Source organism: Papilio xuthus, unplaced genomic scaffold (genome assembly GCF_000836235.2).
Source record: "Papilio xuthus unplaced genomic scaffold, Pxut_1.1 DF825783.1, whole genome shotgun sequence".
Lineage (NCBI taxonomy): Eukaryota > Metazoa > Arthropoda > Insecta > Lepidoptera > Papilionidae > Papilio > Papilio xuthus.
The window spans coordinates 947,915-968,704 of record NW_013532866.1 but is presented as its reverse complement, the minus strand read 5'-3'; the positions used below and the strand labels follow the sequence as shown (position 1 = coordinate 968,704).

At 32.8% G+C, this 20,790-nt stretch overlaps 1 protein-coding gene across 2 annotated transcripts in view; it reads left to right on the top strand.

Annotated features, from left to right (window-relative positions):
- Nucleotides 1-20,790, top strand: part of LOC106125809 (protein amalgam) — a 116,668-nt gene that overhangs the window by 10,012 nt on the left and 85,866 nt on the right. For both annotated transcript variants that reach the window (XM_013323182.1, XM_013323181.1), the window contains exon 2: nt 5,516-5,728. In XM_013323182.1, coding sequence (XP_013178636.1) covers nt 5,662-5,728 — 67 coding nt within the window. In that variant the 5' untranslated portion in view covers nt 5,516-5,661. The remainder of the gene's footprint in view (nt 1-5,515; nt 5,729-20,790) is intronic.

Below are 20,790 nucleotides of genomic sequence, written 5' to 3'. Positions count from 1 at the left end.
GTTTTCTTTCGGACTATGTTCTATTTGTATGCCAAATTTCATTAAGATCCGTTCAGCAGTTCTGAAGATATCTTCAAACATCCATCCATCTAAATATTGATTAATTTTTAAATCGCATTTGAATCTGTGAAATATATTTTTTTTATAGTTTGAGTATATTTTATAACCTCAAATTGAATGTCATTTCATAGTTATACGAGAATATGAATGGTATTTGAAACCGGTTTCTATAAATAAATATTTATATAGAATACAAGTTGTATGTAAACCTGTTTAACGCTAGTTCAAGAATTAAAATCAAAACAAACATCTTAAATTACAAAGTTCATTGAATTGCCAAAGATACTGTTTTGAACTGGAGAGCGTCGGTGGCTCAGGGGTCAAGCAGTTAACTTGCAATCTGCAGGTCCTGGGTTCGAATCCCGCCATGTACCAATGTGTTTTTCCATTTCCGATTTACATATGTACATTTATCCGACGTTCTTACGGTGAAGGAAAACATCGTGATGCAACCTGCACATATCTGAGAAGAAATTCGAAGATATGAGTGAAGTCAACCAACCGGCACTTGGCTCCGAGCCTCTCAGTAGGGACATATAGTGAGCTGATGACGAAGACTGTTCTAATGCACTAATTTGCTGTAAACAAAAAAAAATTAACTTACCTACCGTTTCATAGCGCAGTACCAAAGTGTCTGGACAAACCCGCAATGGGTTTATAGTCACTTTTATTGTAAATTTGTATTTTATTCCTTGTTTATATAAATAAAAAAAAATAAAAAAAAAAAAATTAAATCATGTGGAAATTTACTTATAATAAAACTCCGAATGTTTGTACGTATGGTATCTCCAGAGCTTGGATATCGTTGAAATTAAGCATAGAGCATAGTCTGAATGGCTACTAATTTTGTTCTTTAATTCTGCGTAGACGGAGTCGCGGGCGACAGCTAATTCTACAAAAATAAAATTTATTTTTTTGGTCTGACATAAATACGAAATGTTGACCACACATGTCGATTGTCGTACTAACAAACTTGACAATTTGGTACACAAATATGGGTCAGTAGAATTCCAAGATGTCAAACGAACGTTGAACAAATATTGAACATTTTCGCTTTCTTTAAATAAGTAGAAAGTGATGCATCTTGTTAGCGCGAGTACATTAGTTTTGAGTACACTAGGAGTTGTCCGCGACTTCGTACGCGCGAAATGTCAGCAGGGATAGTGTAGCGTCTCACAGTAAAACAATTTTTTAAATCTATTCAATACGAACGATGAAATAGTTCTTTATAAAATGACTATGGATATTTTAATAAAATCCTGTTTATAAATCTTACTGTTTAATTTAACTTCTAACTAATATTATAAATATGAATATTTGAATGTTTCGTTGTTTGTTAAAGATATCTCCGGGATTACTTGATGGATTTCGCTGAAATTTGACATATGTAGAATATAATCTGGAAGAACACATAGACACCTAATTACGTTTTTTTAATTCCACGCAGACGGATGCACGGGCGACAACTAGTATTAAAATAAATTCGATAAAGATATAATTTACCTTTGACTTTATAGATAGTATTGGTCCACTAAATTTGATGAATGGTAATTAACAATAACATAGTCAAAGAGCTGTTTATCAAGAAAGTCGTTCCAGTGACCTCAAGCCATATGTCATAATAACGATATCATATCATTTTATCAAAGTAACTCTGTAATTGAATTTAATTAGGATTTCACACAAAGAAATTACTGTTGCAAATTATAGAGAAATCTGCAAATCATATTTATGCTAATATTATAATGCGGAAGAGTTTGTCTGTTTGTACGCGCTAATCTCAGGAACTATTGGTCCGATTTGAAAAATTCTTTTTTTGTTAAATAGTCCATTTATAGAGGAAGGCTTTAGGCTATATAACATTTTGCTGAGACCAATAGTTTTAAGACATAAAGATAAAAAAAATGTAATTGATGTCTTGATTTTATTGACGTAGTTGTCGCCCACGATTGCGTCAGCGTGGAATTAAAAACATAATTAGTAGCCTATGTGTTCTTCCAGACTATGTATAGACATATAGATGTATGCCAAATTTCAGCGAGATCCATGCAGCAGTTCATGAGATACTTTCTAACAAACATCCATCCATCTAATATTCGCATTTATAATATTAGTAAACGACTTTGTCAGCGCAATAATTAAAAACTTAGCCTATAATATCCCAGCACATATCAGCTACCTTCCTGTCACAATTGGTCTAACCGTTCCGGAGATAACCCAGAACAAACGTAACTTTTCTTCTAACAAACATCCATCCATCTAAACATTCGCATTTATAATATAAGTAAGATTAATTCACTTGACATCGCTCGGAAGTTTAATACAATGATTCTTGTACCCAAATACATCAACAATTATGATTCCATTGAGGGCCAAAACCATACTTAGTGAAGCGTAACTTGATTAAACAAAGAGTAAAGGCCTTAAGGTTATATTAGGCTTGCTCAACATAATTTGGACCACCATTGAACCGTATCGGCCTTGAATGTTTGATAGTGTGGGATGTACCTTATTTAGTGTTGCCATGTTCGTGTAAGAATAAGATTACATTTCGAAATCGTATTTAAGGATTGCTTTTTTAAGGTATAAAAGACAAGTTACAATACGAATGTTTCGATGAATGGGTGGATGTTTGTTTGAAGGTGTCTCCAGAATGGCTGCTCGGATCGAGTTGCAATTTGGCATAGATGTAGAAAATTGTCTGGAAGACCATAAAAGATTATTGTTTTTTTTTCTTCCGCACGCACGGAGTCGTGGACGACAGCTAGTAAGTTATAAATAAAGAAATATTAATCTACGATTCATAAATAACTGTGTATATTAAACAGATTTAAGTAAAGGCGTTTCTAATTGAGTAATAGTTTAGTTTCATCTGTCCCGATGTTTTTATTCTAATCTTACAAATTAAATTTAATCCACTTCTCGGTTATTGATTGAGTCGAAATTTTGCATACACGTGTAATTCACGTGACAATGCAATATTACGATGACATGCTGATCTGATGATGGAGCTTGAAAGTGGTTAGAGAAACATCGCAATGAAATAACAAAATCTTATGTTTGGGTTCGTTTGAAACGTCTTGTCTTTTTTTAATTTTAGTTCTTTTAATTTACTAAAACATGATAATAGCTTGTTGTTAAAAAGTTTGTTTTTCTTTTAATTATTACTAGCTGTCGTCCGCGACTCCTTCCGCTCGGAATAAAAAGAAACTATTGGTCGCAGCGTAATGTTATATAGCCTAAAGCCTTCCTCTATAAATGGACTATTCAACTAAAGAAGAATTTTTCAAATAGGACCAGTAGTTCCTGAGATTAGCGCGTTTAAACAAACTCTTCCGCTTTATGACATTAGTATAGATTAAAAAGACTTACGCAAAAGTTTTTGTAACATAACCTCTAAATTACTTACGATTCAAAGTACCTTTCGTATACCAAACATTCGGTAAACTACGATAAGGAAAGTGTTTCGCAATTCCAATGTTCTTATCGAATAGTTCTGGTTCGGGTCGTACTATCAAGTTTATTAGGTACAAGCCATTTTGATATCTTAGTGGGTTTTAATGTAAGGGCTGTTTATGTGAGCTTAACATATTATTTGAATTCTTAATCTTTGATATTTTGGACCACCGTAAATGTTATATTGTCTTTGAATGTTTTTAATCTGTGACCAAACGTCAAATGTCAGTTTTCCCGCTATTTTTTTTAAAAGTGATGTTAAAAATATTTTTTTTTATTCCGTTTGATCAACTTTAATTTCATGCTTTTTGTGTATTACTTTTAAATCAGAATGTTAATTTTCCGGCTATTTAGTTTCTCAATGAAAGAAATCATTACGTATACTTTCCCACAGTTCTTTTGGTTGAAAAATACTTATTATAAAAACTAAAATAACTATAATTAATGTTGTGTTTCTTGAAATTAAAATTAATCAAATGTCAGAGTTAATATCCCCGCCATTTTATACCATAGACAAAAGCAATGACATCGCCGTCCATTTTGTTTTATCCGTCACACTGTTAGAACAGATTTTTAAAGTAGTTACGTTACAAAAGATCAAAGGAACCACGGAAGGAAGCTGGGATAAGTCAATAAATTCTTAAAGTTTATTTTTAAAACACCAGCCGTACCATAAGTATGCATTTCCTGGTTCGATAGATGGATTATTATAGGACCGGTACATATGGTTTTTATTAGTATAATCCATACTGACCAAATCGTATGTATTTTGCAGTTTCATAACTCTAAATATAAAGGTGAATATACACTACAGCACTGTCACGAGCATTTCCATGTAATCTTACGAATGTTATATAGTTAAAAGCATAGTTTCCTAAGCACGTATGGTTCGTGTTTTAAATTATAAAAGTCTATTCACCAATCATGAAATTATCTATTAATTTTAAGCCATGTGTCAATCAACTATTTTACAGAAAATAATTTTACTAAGCACCGGGATGTCTAGAAGACACTTTATACAAGAAGACGTATGTATGGGTTGTGTGAAAGAGGATATGTGTAATAAGGGAATGTATTCAGATATAACGGCTGATAGAGATGTATGGAAGACATATTGTGACGTCACTACGTAGAGAAAAGGACAGCATGATTAATTTTTAGTCTGAGGAGAAATTTTAGTATTAGTCGTAGAGCTAAAATGTTTTTTTTTTTAGCCAAAGACGAAGGTTTTTGTTAATGTATTTTAAGTTGTACGGATGTTTGGAAATAACGGTTATTTAAGATTAAGTAAGCCGCTTCCTCATTTGACGGATTGAACTATAAAAATAACTGTATTAAGTTTATTCGTTGTAATCAATTTCATGCAATTTGTTAGTCAATGTAAGTCATTGACCTTGAAAATTGTCTAATCGATTCTTTATAGTGAACTGTTTTGTTTAATTTAATTTTAAATTTGATATACTATGATAGTCAATACAATAGCTATTGATTAATATTATTCCTAAATAAGGTTAACAGTTAACTAGCTGTCAAACGAGAATCCAACCGCGTGGCATTAAAAAAATAGTAGCCTACATGTTCTGCAGACTATGTTCTACATCTATGTTAAATTTTACCGAAATTCATACAAACGTTCTGGAAATATCTAACAAAAATCCATCCAAACATTCTCATTTATAATATTAGTTATATTTTAATTAATTAAGATGTAATCGTAATAAATCCGTTTCAGACACAAAAAACCTATTGCACTTTTTATTTTAAACTTTTTTGTTATACCAAAACGTTACATTCGGATTAATGACATTTTGAATTAATTTAAACGCGCAGATTATTTCGAGAAACGGAACGCATTTTAAGTTTAACATCTGTTAATTTTTAGGTTATAAAATTTTAATTTCGAATTACGAGTGCATTAAATGAATATATTAAATTTTTATTTAATGTAATTCGTATTTTATTTTCCAATAATATTAATCTTTAAATGTTTTGGTTACAGATATCCGAAAGTGCCTAAAGGGATGTGCCTTCAGTGAAAGTGTAACTCAGTGTTCATTGTAATAGAGTTTAAAGTCTGTTAACATTCAACGAGGTTTTACTGTAGTGTTTTGTTCTTGTGTGAGAGATACAAAAATAGCTGCAGCGATGGAGTTAAGATGGGTTTTGTATTGCACGGTGGTCCTAGCGGTGGTATGCTTCGCACAGAATACAGGTATGCTAGTTTTATTATAAAGAATACATTAGGATACATGTTTGATTACGTATTATGGAATTATAGTGATTTGTTGTACGGTAAATGGAGTTATTTTACGTTTATTGTGCCAGTTTTTAAATGAAATCATATTCAAGATTAACTGTCGTACTCATAGACTTTAATTAGTCACTAATGGTGTGTGTAGGGTTTTATTTAGTTTGAGAAATATACCCTAAACGACTTTTTATGCAGCCACTGGCTGTCCGCACGTAATTAGTTAAGGAACTTTATTAGCCTATGTGTTCTTCCAGACTGTGTTCTACATCTGTGCCAAATAACAGCATGCACCGGTTCTGGAGATTGTTCTGGAGTGCTGTAGTAAATGTCATAGAAAATACAAGATGGTGTGATTAATTGGCGGGAATATCCGCCATCTTTTACTCTATGGTTATTTTATGAACAGATGCCTTATTTATCTGCATTGCGGATTTAGATTTTTGGCACGATCTCCAAATTATTGAGTCGTAACGAGGTCATTGCCTGAATTTGCTAGTCAAATTGAAATAAAAAAAGTTTGAAGTAAAAAATACGAATTCGGTTGAATCATGCAAATTAAACTACAATTTTAATTCACTTGTTTACGGTACTTGTCAGAATATAAATTACCTTTGTCTACAGTCAACAGATGGTTCAACAGTGGTAGAGCCCGCTTTAACATCTTCGCACGAATTGGCCCGGCTCGCCCGGTGTAATACCACGACCACACAGAAGACAGGCGTCAAGTGGAAGCAATTCCGCTTTTCGTCTGATGAGTGTGCGTCCCGGAGGCCTAATTTAGTCATCTTTCCTTTCGCACTTGAAAGGATGGGAAGTGGAAGTGGACTTTCCGGATGAGAGGATGCATGGAAAGGGAATATATTTTCTTTCTGTGCATCGTCTCCTCCGTCGATTAAAGGTATTCAACGCATAAGCAATTGCGTATGTCTATGGGCAACGGTCACTTCGCTATATCAGCGAATTCAAGTGGCCGCTCGCTCGTTTGCCACCTTATGATATAAAAAAAGATACCGAAATAAAAAAGTGTCTTGCCGACCACAGACATTCAGAAAAACTGTCAAATGTCTCGTTTGTTTTTTTTAGTTGGTCAAATTATAATGATAAAAAATTCATAAGACCAGTAAAGAATCTTTAAAGTAAAAAATGTCTAATTAGGGCTGCCACAATTCGTAAAATAGTCAAACCTAAGTTTGAAATGTTTAGACATCCCTGATTCCGTTCTTAAAATCTTTGTAAATAAATTTAGATTGGTTAGCTGTGTACATAGACTTTAAATTCAGATTGAACTCAAGGCTAACTAAATTTATAGCAAAAATAAACATCTCAATTAGATATGCTTTAAAATTCTTTCTGTAATATAGCTGTAATCATAGACTTATTAAAAACAGACATGTTTCTATCATCGATTTAAAAATTCAAACGTTCCAAAATAAATCCATAGACAATCTCTATTGTCCGCTAGTGAAATGTAATTTCTTATTTCCATTGAAATAATATAAACAAATTTATTTATGCTAATACATACGTTAATCATATACGACTTTAAAAATCCCTGACCTACTTATTATTTAAGCCCTTAACTAATCTGACTTATACCTTCTCCGACCATAGACAATAATGCTAATTTTTTTTAATAATTTATTCATAGTTAAAGGCTTTAAAACAGATTAATTTTTTTGGCCATGAATTTAATTCGTAACGGTGATGGTGATAATTTGCTCTTTCTTTCATGGCTTATTTTTTTTAATCAGAATGAAGAAAGTTTTGTTTATTCTGCCATGGTTTTTTTACTAGTTGTAGTCCGCAAGTCCGTCCGCGCAATTAAAATAAAACTATTGGTCGCAGCGTAATGTTATAAAGCCTAAAGCCTTGCTCTATAAATGGCCTATCCAACAAAAAAAGAATTTTTCAAATCGGACCAGTAGTTCCTGAGATTAGCGCGTACAAACAAACAGACAAACTCTTCCGCTTTATAATATTAGTATAGATTTTAAAACAGTTTACAGCGTTTTGGATTATAAAAAAGCGACTGGATGTTTCTAGAAATTCCTAGAAATATCAGTTAAATTTTAATGCAACATATGTCCTATGTTAATTAGATTCGAACTTGCAACAATTTATTTTTATACATTCTAAATCACGTAGTCAACATGGCGTCTAACAATCAAGTCCATAGACAACGTTAAACTTTTTTAATCAATTTTGACGTTCCGTTACCTGCCTCCGGCTGACATTTGATTTGGCGTCATTACTACATTCAATATAACGGTATTTTTTTATAATACTGTTTAATTTAATACTGTACGTGTGTTCGTATTATTAGTTTTTATATATCTACCGTGTACGGTGTTGTAATTGGGTGATTGGAGTATCGAAAGTGTTTAATGCGTACTTCTATTTAAAGTTTTGACAACTGGTTACTCCCTGACATCTGATAGTACAATTTGTTTTTTTTTTATGTTGGCAACCTGTTGGATAAAGGTTTTGTTGATTTAATGCCACAAGATTTGTTGTAGATGCATCTTACTTCTTACTAATATTATAAATGCGAATGTTTAGATGGATGGATGTTTGTTTGAACATATCTCCGAAACGGCTTAACGGATTTGTATGAAATTTATTATAGAACACATGTAGAATATAATCTGGAAGAACACGTAGGCTACTTAATAAGTTTCTTTTTAATTTAGTGAGGACGGAGCCGTGGGTCACAGCTAGTTTAGATAAACAATGTCCCTTTTTTCAGACGGAAACAAATTTCTGTGCAAATGCACAAGTAATCAATACTCACGCCCAAAACGACAGAGGTTAATGACCTTTTCAAATTAATTACGACACCGTTGAATAATATTTAAATTGTATTGGAGTTATGAAGTGTATGGATGTGGCATTATTTTTTCAAAAATTAATTATATTTTGTTTTATTATTTTAAATGTCAAATGAACTTTTATCATTATAAAGAGTTTATTCTTCAATTTAGATTTATCCAATTTTTTAATTTACAGAATCTTATTACTAGTATAAATGTGAAACTTTGGATGGATGGATGTTTATAAGAAGATATCTCCAGAACAGTTCAGCTGATCTGTATGAAATTTGGCATAGATGTAGAAAATCTTTATATATATAATTCTTCTGTGAGTGTGTATGTCACTGAACTTCTCTCAAACGACTGGACCGATTTTGATGAAATTTTTTATGTGTGTTCAAAGGGATCTGGGAATGGTTTAGATTCACAATGTTGTCAGCTGGACAATGTTTTTTTAAATTAAATTATAATATATTAGTAGTTGTTGATTTTGGAATGTTTTACATTGGATCCGACAGACGGCGCTACCATCGCAGTGTCAAATTTTCAAATTAAAGACGTGTAGACAGGACAACGTCTGTCGGGTCCGCTAGTATTCTATAATAGCACATAGATTACTAAGTTTTTTATTACCGCGCACACGGAGTCGCGGGTTACAGCTACACATACAATATTTAGTACTTAATATTAGTATAACATCTATCAACGCAGCTGCATAGTGTGTGATATTTGAAATGTCGAGTGCATCAACCTATATAATTCACATGTGGCATAAGTCGGCATTATTAACTGTTCATATCGTTGTCATGTGCAAATAATTTAACGGATATTTCTGTGATACTAGTGTGGGAGTTATATTTAGAAAATCATCAGCTAAGTCTCTACTGAGGAACTCGGAGTACACTAAGTTAGTGACTACCATAGTAAACGCTGGCCCAGTGCTGGTTGACTTCACGTGTTTTTGAAATTCGAGAATTCATTAGTATTGCGGGATTCGAACCCAGTTCTTGCAGATTAAAATACAGTGTAGTATTTAAGCCAAGAATACTATGGATTAACTACAGTGTTCTGAAAATAAATGACGCAGAACCAAATAGATGAAAGGAAATAAGAATACAGCTTGAAGGATACCAGTAAAGTCGCCAACAAGATGGACTGACCTAATCAGAGCTGTCCTCCTGTACCAATGTACAAAAAACGTAGAGAGTAGGGAGGAGTAGCGGCTCAAGGGGGTCACCGATACCTGATGACCACGACCAGTCTGAAAAGACTGCAGCAATGGAGAAGATGGAAAAGCATGATTATTGAAACATTTAATCTAGATCTTAGTCACGTGGTCGTATAGAGTCAAGCAATAGGCAAAATTTACTTAGGATGTTTATAATTATTTTATCTGTTTTTAAATTTTTCCCAGAAAAATTATTATTAAATAAAAATAAGTTAAATATTAAAATAGCGATTATTTTATACAAGATATAATATTGAAGAGTAATAAATAAAATACCGCATCCATTTGTCAAAATTGACTTCACTAATGAATGTGTTTCTCGTAAATTTCGGGGAGACAAAATGGCGGCGATGCACGCAATGTACAGACTGATATGGTTTACGATATCAGGTTTTTGTTAAACAAGTAAATGGACATGTACGAAGTGATATATAACGACAAATACTGTCCTACTGGATTTGCTGTAAGAAATTGTTTATAGCTATAGGGCCGCCCTTGTATAAATCATTGTATCACGATCTGTCGCCTAGACAATCTTTTTCCAAATTTAATCCAGATTCTTCCTGAAACTTAATAAAAAGTTGTTTTCGTATTTATAAGGAATTTAAAGAAAGTGTCATGTTTGTTTGAAGGTACCTACAGATCGAATCTCGACGAAATTTGGCATCCATATAGAACATAGTCTGGAAAAACACATAAGCTACTAACAATGTTTTTCTTTAATTTAGCGCGGACGGACTCGCAGGCGACTGTTAATCTTTTATAAAATGTCAATAGTTATCTTGATATTCGCAACAAAATGTAGGTGAATGATAAAATGTGAGAATCAGACTGTTTAGCAAAGAAAGTGCAAATATTGGCCGATAACAAGAATATTTCGCGTTATTGCAAATTGAAATATTGAAAGCTGTGACAAAAATTTCGAATATCTTTCTACAAACGAAATCTTTTTAAATAAATAAAAATAATATAAGGAAAATAAATAATTATATATATAATTCTTCTGTGAGTGTGTATGTCACTGAACTTCTCTCAAACGACTGGACCGATTTTGATGAAATTTTTTGTGTGTGTTCAAGGGGATCTGGGAATGGTTTAGATTCACAATTTTGTCCACTGGACAATGTTTTTTTAATTAATTTTTAATATATTAGTAGTTGTTGATTTTGGAATGTTTTACATTGGATCCGACAAACGGCGCTACCATCGCAGTGTCAAATTTTCAAATTAAAGACGTGTAGACAGGACAACGTCTGTCGTGTCCGCTAGTATAATATATATTTGAAAAACACGCGAATGTTTTAATGGATGTTTGTTAGAATGTACTAGAACGGCTGCATGAATCTCGCTGAAATTTGTCATAGATGTAGAACATAGTCTGGAATAACACATAGTCTACTAATTGAGTTTTTAATAAATTCTTAGCGGTAGGAGTCGCGTGCAACTACTAGTGTAAACATTAAACTTTTAATTATTACTACCTTGTGTTATAAAAAGCCTTGAAATATGATTTTTTTTGGCTAATCTTTTCTTAACCTAAAAACTTTGTAAATTCAAAGACTACACTTACTCGTAATTTCATGTTAATTAATAAAATAACGTTATCAAATATGCAAACAATAGTCGATTCATTCAATTATATCTCATTTATCAATCAAATGAAAATGATTCATGATACTAAAATAATTATGTATGCGACTGTACTATTTTTTTTTATATCATAAGGTGGCAAACGAGCGTGCGGCCACCTGAAATCGCTGAAATAGCGAAGTGACCGTCGCCCATAGACATACGCAATTGCATATGCGTTGCCTACCTTTAATCGACGGAGGAGAGGATGCACAGAAAGAAAACAGTTCCATGCATCCTCTCATCCGGAAAGTACACTCCCACTTCCCCCTCCTTTCCTTATAAGAAAAAGGGTGAGAAGGGAAAGAGGACTAAATTAGGCCTCCGGGACGCACACTCATCAGACGAAACGCGAAATTGCTTCCACTTGACGCCTGTCTTCTGTGTGGTCGTGGTATTTCACCGGGCGAGCCGGGCCAATTCGTGCGAAGATGTTAAAGCGGGCTCTAGAACTATATTAAGAGTCCCAACACACTAGACGATTTTTAGTCGCGCGATTTTGATTGTACGCTTAATCAATGAGAGTGTATGGAGGTGCGAATATGACACCGATTACATGCTCATAGTGATGATGCAAACGATCAAATTGTCGTACGACTTAGTCTCTAGTGTGTAGGGGCTCTAAATAGAACTACTTAAGTACAATGCGGAAGATATTATTTTAAACGTATTTAAATATAAGTGTATTCATTATCAATTAACTAGCTAACGCCCGCGAACTTCTACATCTATCTTATATCTTAAAATGAGCAATTCTTGTATATATATATATAATTGGAATCTCGGAATCGGCTCCAACGATTTTCATAAAATTTAGTATATAAGGTGTTTCAGGGGCGATAAATCGATCTAGCAAGGAATCATTTTTAGAAAATGTCATTTTATTCGTGTTTTATCGATAATCAACTTAAACATAAACTTAACTTTTTCTATCTGTAAGATCGAAAAATATTATTCATATTTCATCATTTTATTAGTTATTCGTACTTAAATATAATTTCCAAAAAACACAATTTAAAAAATACCGAGCAAAGCTGCGGTCATCCAGGTACTGACTATTTAAGCGAGATACATATAGCCGTTCTCGAGATCCAAACAATCCATCTCTCTAAACATTCGTATTTATAATATTAGTAAGATAAAATAGATAAAATCTAACGTAGATTTCGATAGTCAAAATACTGGTTAAGTAGGCCGAGTTAGATTTTGGAAAACTTCTAAATCTTTTGATAATGTAATCTTAAATCTGAATAGTACTTCTCTTACATCACATGTTGAGATAAAAGTTGACTGATAAAAGAGGGTATCTAGGTTGGAACAAATTCTTCACAGGTTTTTGGAAAACTAACAAAACAATATATTATAACTGCAGAAGTTTAGATGTATGGATGGATGGATGTATAACATAGTCTAGAAGAACACATAGGCTATTAAAATTTATTTTTAAACTAGCTTTCGCCCGTGACTCCGTCCGCACGGAACTGAAAAAATAACATAATTAGTAGCCAATGTGTTCTTCCAGACTATGTTCTATGTGTATGCCAAATTTTATCAAGATCCGTTTAGCAGTTTTGGAGATAACTTCAAACAAACATTCATCTAGATCAGTCTTTCGTTCGAACGTTTTTTGTAATTTCTCTTTTCTTGTCTTAGTTCAATTGTTTTTCTTTCTTCTGAAGAATAAAGTGTCATAATATACGACCTTGTTCCCAATGGTTGTCCGAATGTTCTTGAGTTCATGACTGTGAAATAAACACCCATAGATTGTGTAAATATTAAAATTTTGTTTGTTTTTATGATTATTCTTAGTACTTGCGTAAAATAACTTTGGTAATATTAAAGTAGGTCAAATATTTCGTTTGTTATTGAACTAGCGGACTCCCGCGATGCCGTCCGCGGAACTAAAAGTAAATAACTTAATTATTAGCCTGTGTTTTCTTCCAGATTATTTTTTACGTGTGTGTCAAATTTGGTCAAAATCCGTTACGCCGTTAAAGTGATATCTTCAGTCTTATATCCATCCATCCATCTAAACTTTCGCATTTATAATATTAGTATTAGTAAGATAGAGAGATAGATTTTTATATTTTATATGACATTGGTACATATGACTGTAGATACATATGATTGGTAGAGCCCGCTTTAACATCTTCGCACGAATTGTCCCGGCTCGCCCGGTGAAATACCACGAGCACACAGAAGACAGGCGTCAAGTGGAAGCATTTCCGCGTACAGTCTGATGAGTGTGCGTCCCGGAGGCCTAAACCAGTCCTCTTTCCCTGCCAACGCTTTTTCTTATAAGGAAAGGATGGGAAGTTGAAGTGGACTTTCCGGATGAGAGGATGCACGGAAAGGGAATATATTTCTCTTCCGTCGAATAAAGGTAGGCAACGCAAATGCAATTGCGTATGTCTATTGGCAACGTTCACTGCGCTATTTCAGCGATTTCAGGTGGACGTCGTGTGCCACCTTATGATATAAAAAAAATGGAAAGGTTTTACTTAAATAAAATTACTATAAAACTGAATTAGTTATGCTTTTAGTAAAGGTTCGAGTTTCGATTGAGACGCATGAGTTACGATAGTATGGGTCTTACGTTTTGTAATGACTTCATTCAAACATGCGTAACTTGCAAATATTGCGTCATATACGATAAGGCAGCCACGATTAATTTACAATTTTTTCCTTGGGTTTTTTGGGATTAAGATTAATCCTTCCCGAATTCCTAGTAACCTTAATTAGGAGAATTAAAAAAGTACGTGTAACAGAGACGTTAGCCACTAAGGCTTAGTGTAGATTAAATATCAGAGAGCATTAAGAATCTATTTAAATAACCATACTCTGAATGTGGGAGGAATTTCTAAGCACTATGATTTTGTCTGTTACCCCTACGATTGTCACTAAAGTTTCTAGTACGTCTAGTTTATTCACCTCGTTTAGTTTTAGTATCTACGAATTAAAGTTAATTGGCAATCAATAGTTTTAAATTTAAGCTATATTTTTGTCAGATTTTATTTTTTCTACATCACCATCTCCTACCTAATATCTCACTAGCTGTCGCCCGCGATAACCAGTGGTCAGGGCTGCAGAGACAGGAACCTTCTCACGATACGCGCAGTTTCTAGGATAACCGCCTGTTGTATCGGGCCCTTAATCCAACTGTTTAGCGAGAGCTTCTTGATATGTTGGTCGAAGCTCTTCGCTATCAGTCCATTCATCGATACGACTATCAGAATAATGGTAGTCGATTTCATACGCCACATGGCGGTATTTTAACAACTTTTCGTTTTCAGCTTTCACGAGATTCTCGTCATGTGGAATAGTGACATCGACTAACATTACACAACTCTCAGACCCGTCTATTATTACTCTTATAATATTAGTAATATTAAGATTATAGGGAATTTAATAAGCTTTATGATTATGTTTACGTGTTATAGGTCAGAATGTTTATAATAGTTCAAATATTTACATTAATTAAGGTGTGGTAGGGTTATTAAGTAAACAAGATGTTCTTATTGATGTTGCATATAAATCCAAGGCCAATATCCGATGTAAAAGAAGCAAATATCTCACGTCGGTGTGTAAACCTACTTTAGTTTGCTTATTTTTTGTCGTGTGGAATGTTTTGAAGTGTGAATGAATGTTTTTCTGTCTCGTTTGCTACAATCTAATATTTACTGTAAATAGATTTTTTCTTAGTACAATTTTATTAAACATTTCAAGGATCTTTTAAGTTCAACGTTGATGTAATCAAACCAAATGAAATCAGTTTATTTGCCAGAATATAGTAGAAATGGTCTAAAAATGTTTAACCCTTAATTCGATGGTGTCCAGTATGACGAACAACTATTTAAACTATTTAAAAAAATCTACTGAACTAGTATAGAGAAAATTACGTAAGTATGACTTTACTAAAAAAAACAGTTTTTTTGCTACAAAAAATTTCGTCGAATTAAGGGTTAAAAAGGTTTACTATTTAGGAAACCATAGAAACTTATATTCCTTTTAATTGATTGCTTTAAAACAATTTACTTTTATATTTTATATTATGATTTAAAAATCTGAAGCAGATTTAACAAGAAATCTTCATTAACTACGTTCATTTGTATCCTTAGGTTCATTTCTTTTTATGTCTTCACGTTGATTTATCGACACAATAAATTATAGCCTAAAATTCGTTACCGCGAAATAAGTTTTGGTTAATGTCCTCCGAGGAATATTAATGTTCATTACGGACATTTGGGTGCGGCTAAAATACACTGATATGTCTTTATTATCATTAAATTACTATTTTGGAGTTTCGTTATAAAGAATAATATGGTAAATCTATAAATTGGATATAAGATAAACATAAGATAATTGTTATTGTCTTTTGAAACGCGTTTTACACGGTAAGACATCTAAAATATAATTTATATGACATGATACTAAAATTAACAAAGTAAATATTCACTAGTTAACATAATAAATGAAGAATAAAAATGAAAAAACCAAGAAATTTCTGCATTAACAATAAATAATTTCACAAACAAGCCGGTGTCCCACAGGGATCTAAATTTAGACCAATGTTACAAAGACTCGACAATCTTTTTATTATACGCATTATTAAAATAACATGACATAAACAAGATCTTAAATATATCTAGTTAAATATAGAAAGAATTTCTTGTTATTTCTCACATTATAAATCACAAAACCATGTTTCATCCAACAACGGAGATCAAACCGCAAGCTTATCTTGTATAAAAGAAAAATAAAAGGTTAACGCCACAATCTTTAGCTGTTTCTCAAAATTGTACTTTATTATAAAAGCAATAAGCATCTAAATCTACTACAGGATTTAATGTATACGATTTCGCAGAAACACTTCGTGCCCTTTTGTTTTAATACAAATGTAAACTGGACGTCTTAAACCATTGAGATGTTTATTTTCTTTAGTTTTGCATTAAATAATAAATATTTTAAAGTGCTCTGGTCTTACTATAGAAGTTTTATCAAAGTCATGCAAGCATTCGTTAAACGTAAAGCTTTAGTATGATGTTTATATTTAAATATAATTTTTTAAGACCGTAAATAATACGTTTTACGTTAAGTACAGGTAAAAATCTATTGGTAAATTTCATTATTTTACTTTGCTACTATTATTTTTCAATCTTACTTTTAAGCCCTGAAATACCCAATATAAGGATTAAAATGTATTAAGATATGGGAGCGTATTTTAAACTTAAATATAACAGATTTAGGACGATGATTCTAGTTGAATTCTACTAGTCAAAATATGAATAGATAGTTGTAAGTGAAAATTTGCACAAAATCCGTTTTAAAGCTAAATTATGGGTTATTAAATTTCAATATATATAATGTCTGTATGTGCGTCAATCGGTTTATAGCATGGTACAAAGCGATGGAGAAAGGGTGGTGTATTTTTAGACGTGCATCATGAGATCATGTACTTAAGGTTTTGTACGTTTTAAGTTCCAACACGTTACTGTAAGGTGTGTTTATAAAGACGTTTAATTTTGTATTACTCAAGTTTTGTATTGCGGTTATGATTATCTTTATTTTGTTTTGGATTATTCGAGCTGATGGATTTTTTTATATTATAGGGTGGCAATGGAGCGAGCGGCCACCTGAAATCGCTGAAATAGCGAAGTGACCGTTGCCCATATGTGTTGACTACCTTTAATCGACGGAGAGGATGCAAAAAAAAAATATTTTCCCTACCCTTGCTTCCTTTTATCCGGAAAGTCCACTTCCACTTCCCATCCTTTCCTTATAAGAAAAAGAGTGGGAAGTGAACGAGGACTAAATTAGGCCTCCGGGACGCACACTCATCAGACGAAACGCGGAATTGCTTCCACTTGACGCCTGTCTTCTGTGTGTTCGTGGTATTTCTCCGGGCGAGCCGGAACGGGAGATGTGCCTTAATATGTTCTTGCTTAAAAACTGAATGTAGCTTGTTTTATAAACAATATTAAACACAATATTACACACTGTTGTTTGCCTTGATACATTGTTGCTAATTACATTAACTCGAAAGTTTGGTGCAATCATTTTCGTCTTGGGTAATTGACAAAAAAACTCAGCGTAAAGAATTTCAATAACAAGCGACATAGGTGGGTCTTTTTACGTAAGCCACCCCTCGCAGCTGCGGTAGACTAAACAATATTACCGTCAAAATGACTAATCACCGGTTAAAAAATAAATTATACGCACCCGAAACGTAAACAGAGATAAACGCAAGTTCAACCAGTTTTGTTCGGCCTTTGAAAGAATTCTCTCACACGTTTGTACAATATTCGAAGTGTTGTAATGAAAAAAGTACATTTGTTATAATTTTTGAGTGGTTTATTACATATGGGGTTTTTCTACTAATTCGTCTTTTTGTCATATGTTGGTTTTACGTCTGTTTCCTTGCTATGGGTTATCGTAGTCTATATTTTAATTATAGTTTAAAAAGATTTTTCGATGCAATAATCTGAAAGGTGATGGTCAATTTGGACATATAAACTCGTCACAAGAATAAACTTTGAAATATAATTCAACGATTTATAGATTTAGTGCCTTCAAATATTTATAACCTCAAACACATTATTATTTTTAAGTTTCGAATACGTTTTATATTAAGTTTGTAATATATTTGGAGTAATTAAAAGAAAAAAACATTCTAATAGTACCTGTAATAATAAAAAAAAAACAGATAAAAAAGGGACATGAACCTTTCAACTCTCCTACCGTATTCCAGATAACGGCAATTAGTACAATTCTGACAGCTCAATGTAAGATGGCGGCTCGCACGTGTGCGTTGTGGGGGTTTGACGTTTGTCGATGCAATGTGTTGCCAGTTTGAAAACAATTGATTATTTTTAGTACATTTAATGTCAAACTATAATTAACTTTTTAAATTGGATACATTTAGAAAAATTATGTTGGTATTAGTGTTTGATGACGATTTTTATATTTAAAGAACACTTAATTAGATTCTTAGTGTAGATTAAATCTACAGTAAACTCACAGTAATGTATTAAACGTATTTTTAACATAATAATGTGAATAACATAGCAAAATAGAAAAATGATATTTACTTTTGTGTTATATCAAAAAAGTCTCCTATTTTCGCGCGATTTTTCACGTCATAATGTGACATAGATATTGGAGAAGAAGTTAGTTTTTTAATCTCTATCTCTATAATAATATAGTAAAAACTAAGCTTAATAAACTATTGTGTGGGAATAACAAATTATAAGAAAAGTTACAAAAGTTAAATGTAACTTTTAGGATTTTTTTTAGTATATTTCCCCGTGTAGTTATCGATCTGGCTCTACACCATTTCAGTTTTATTTTGGGACACGCTGTATAAAATAACAAACATCATTTCCTTTTACAATTAACATCAATTGATATTAATTACACTATCCTTGAACATATTTCAGCTGAAACGAATGCCTTCAGTACTGAAATGTAGTAAAAGTCATTCGACAAATTAAAGTGCGCCAATAAATGTTCCCCGCCGCGCCTAAATTAATTGCAAATTGACATTGGCCTGCCAGAATTAGTAGAACGCACCTTCATTTATCCTAATTTAGTATGTTTTGTTCATTGCGAAATTTACGATGTAAAAATTAGGTATTTTCAACATCAGAAATGATTTATTTCGTATATTATATAATATTTATAAATAAAAGTAGATTTAAGATATATTAATTAGCCTTTTCGTCCGTCACTATATATAAAGCAGAATATAAAATAATTTCAAGGTCATATAAAATTGAAGAAAAAAATATCTTACGTTTACAATTACTAACTAAATCAATGCATTTTGACTCAACACAACTGTAAAGCTTTTCTCAAGGCAACGTAAATCTTTGAAACATAATTAGCTAAACTACGCAATACAAAATCATACAGGTTCGTACTGCATTCGTCAACGACATATCTATCTGACATAACCAAAGACTGAACACGCAATCTATATGTCAAGATCGTCGTGAAAAAAGCTACAAATTTCAAGATGGCGGAACAAATCTATACAATAGTAGCATAGATGTCCATTAGATGAATCTCGTCGACGATACGTTGTTTAGGTAGCGCGCAATGCGTTGCGACGCCTTATGTTCGGAGAGTCTAACTTATCCGTCACTTCTATCGTGTTATTCAAACTGAGTTAGGTCCGATCTAAATTATCATATCTAATAAAATAAAGCGTTAACAACATAAATATAATAAATAATATCCATCTTAACCGAATTTATGTGGGATTAAATCATTGGGGTAACGAAGCGAAAGGGTTATAACCCTTGTCAGTTTAAGTTACGGATGTTTAGAACAGGAAATAGTTTTAGGGAGATGCCACAAAAGAGGCGACATATCATAGTGTACTTACTGGTTGGTAATGTGGTCTAGTCGTAATAAATTATAAAGAACAAAAACTTTAAATTAATCAAACTATTAACGGCTGAACGGCTTTTTCCCCATCGGAAGGATATTTAATTAATTTTAAACGTTTGCTTCAAATTTCTTGCCCCGCACAGCGTTGTGGAGCGGTCTGTTGTTGCTGTATTTCCAAATCAATACGATCTCAAAGACGTGCAACGCATCTGCAGTTCCTCTGCTGTTGTAGATGCCTATGGGTATCGTTGATCACCTCAGTGTTCTCGCTGCTCGTTTACCCTCTTCTATTATAAAAAAAACCTGCTATAAAGATCGCAAGAAATCTGAAAATGTGATAATTTTTGTACTCTTTATACAAAATAAATCAAATAACTTCAAAATCTTTTAAGGATCTATTTGGTAAAATGCTTTATAAAGACGGCTTTGTAAAATAAATGCATATACAGTATGTATTTAAATTCGCCTTTCACAAAATCCAAAGCTGCGTATCGAATGCGCATTCCATACAAATGAATCAACGTTTCTCGTGAAGTGTGGTGGGAGGAGGGATGTAGTGGGGGGAATATTGGGGTGTTGCTTAATTATGATGAACGATTACAAGGAAATTATTTTGAAGGGTCACTTTTAAATTGACAAACTAATTTAGTGCGTTTGTTAACATTTTAATAGATTTGGATACTTTACTTACATACATATAGCGGTCGCCCGCGACTCCGTCTATGCGAAATTAAAAAAAACATTAGCAGCCTATGTGTTCTTCTAGACTATGTTCTATATGTATGCCAAATTTCATCAAGATTCGTTAAGCCGTTCCGGAGATATCTGCAAACAAACATCCATTCATCCATCTAAACATTCGCATTTATATTAGTAAGATATAGCGTTTTTAAAAGCTCTAGGTGGCGCTACTGTCAAGACGAGCTGTCAACTGTCATCTGTCAAATTTATTATACGTCATTTTA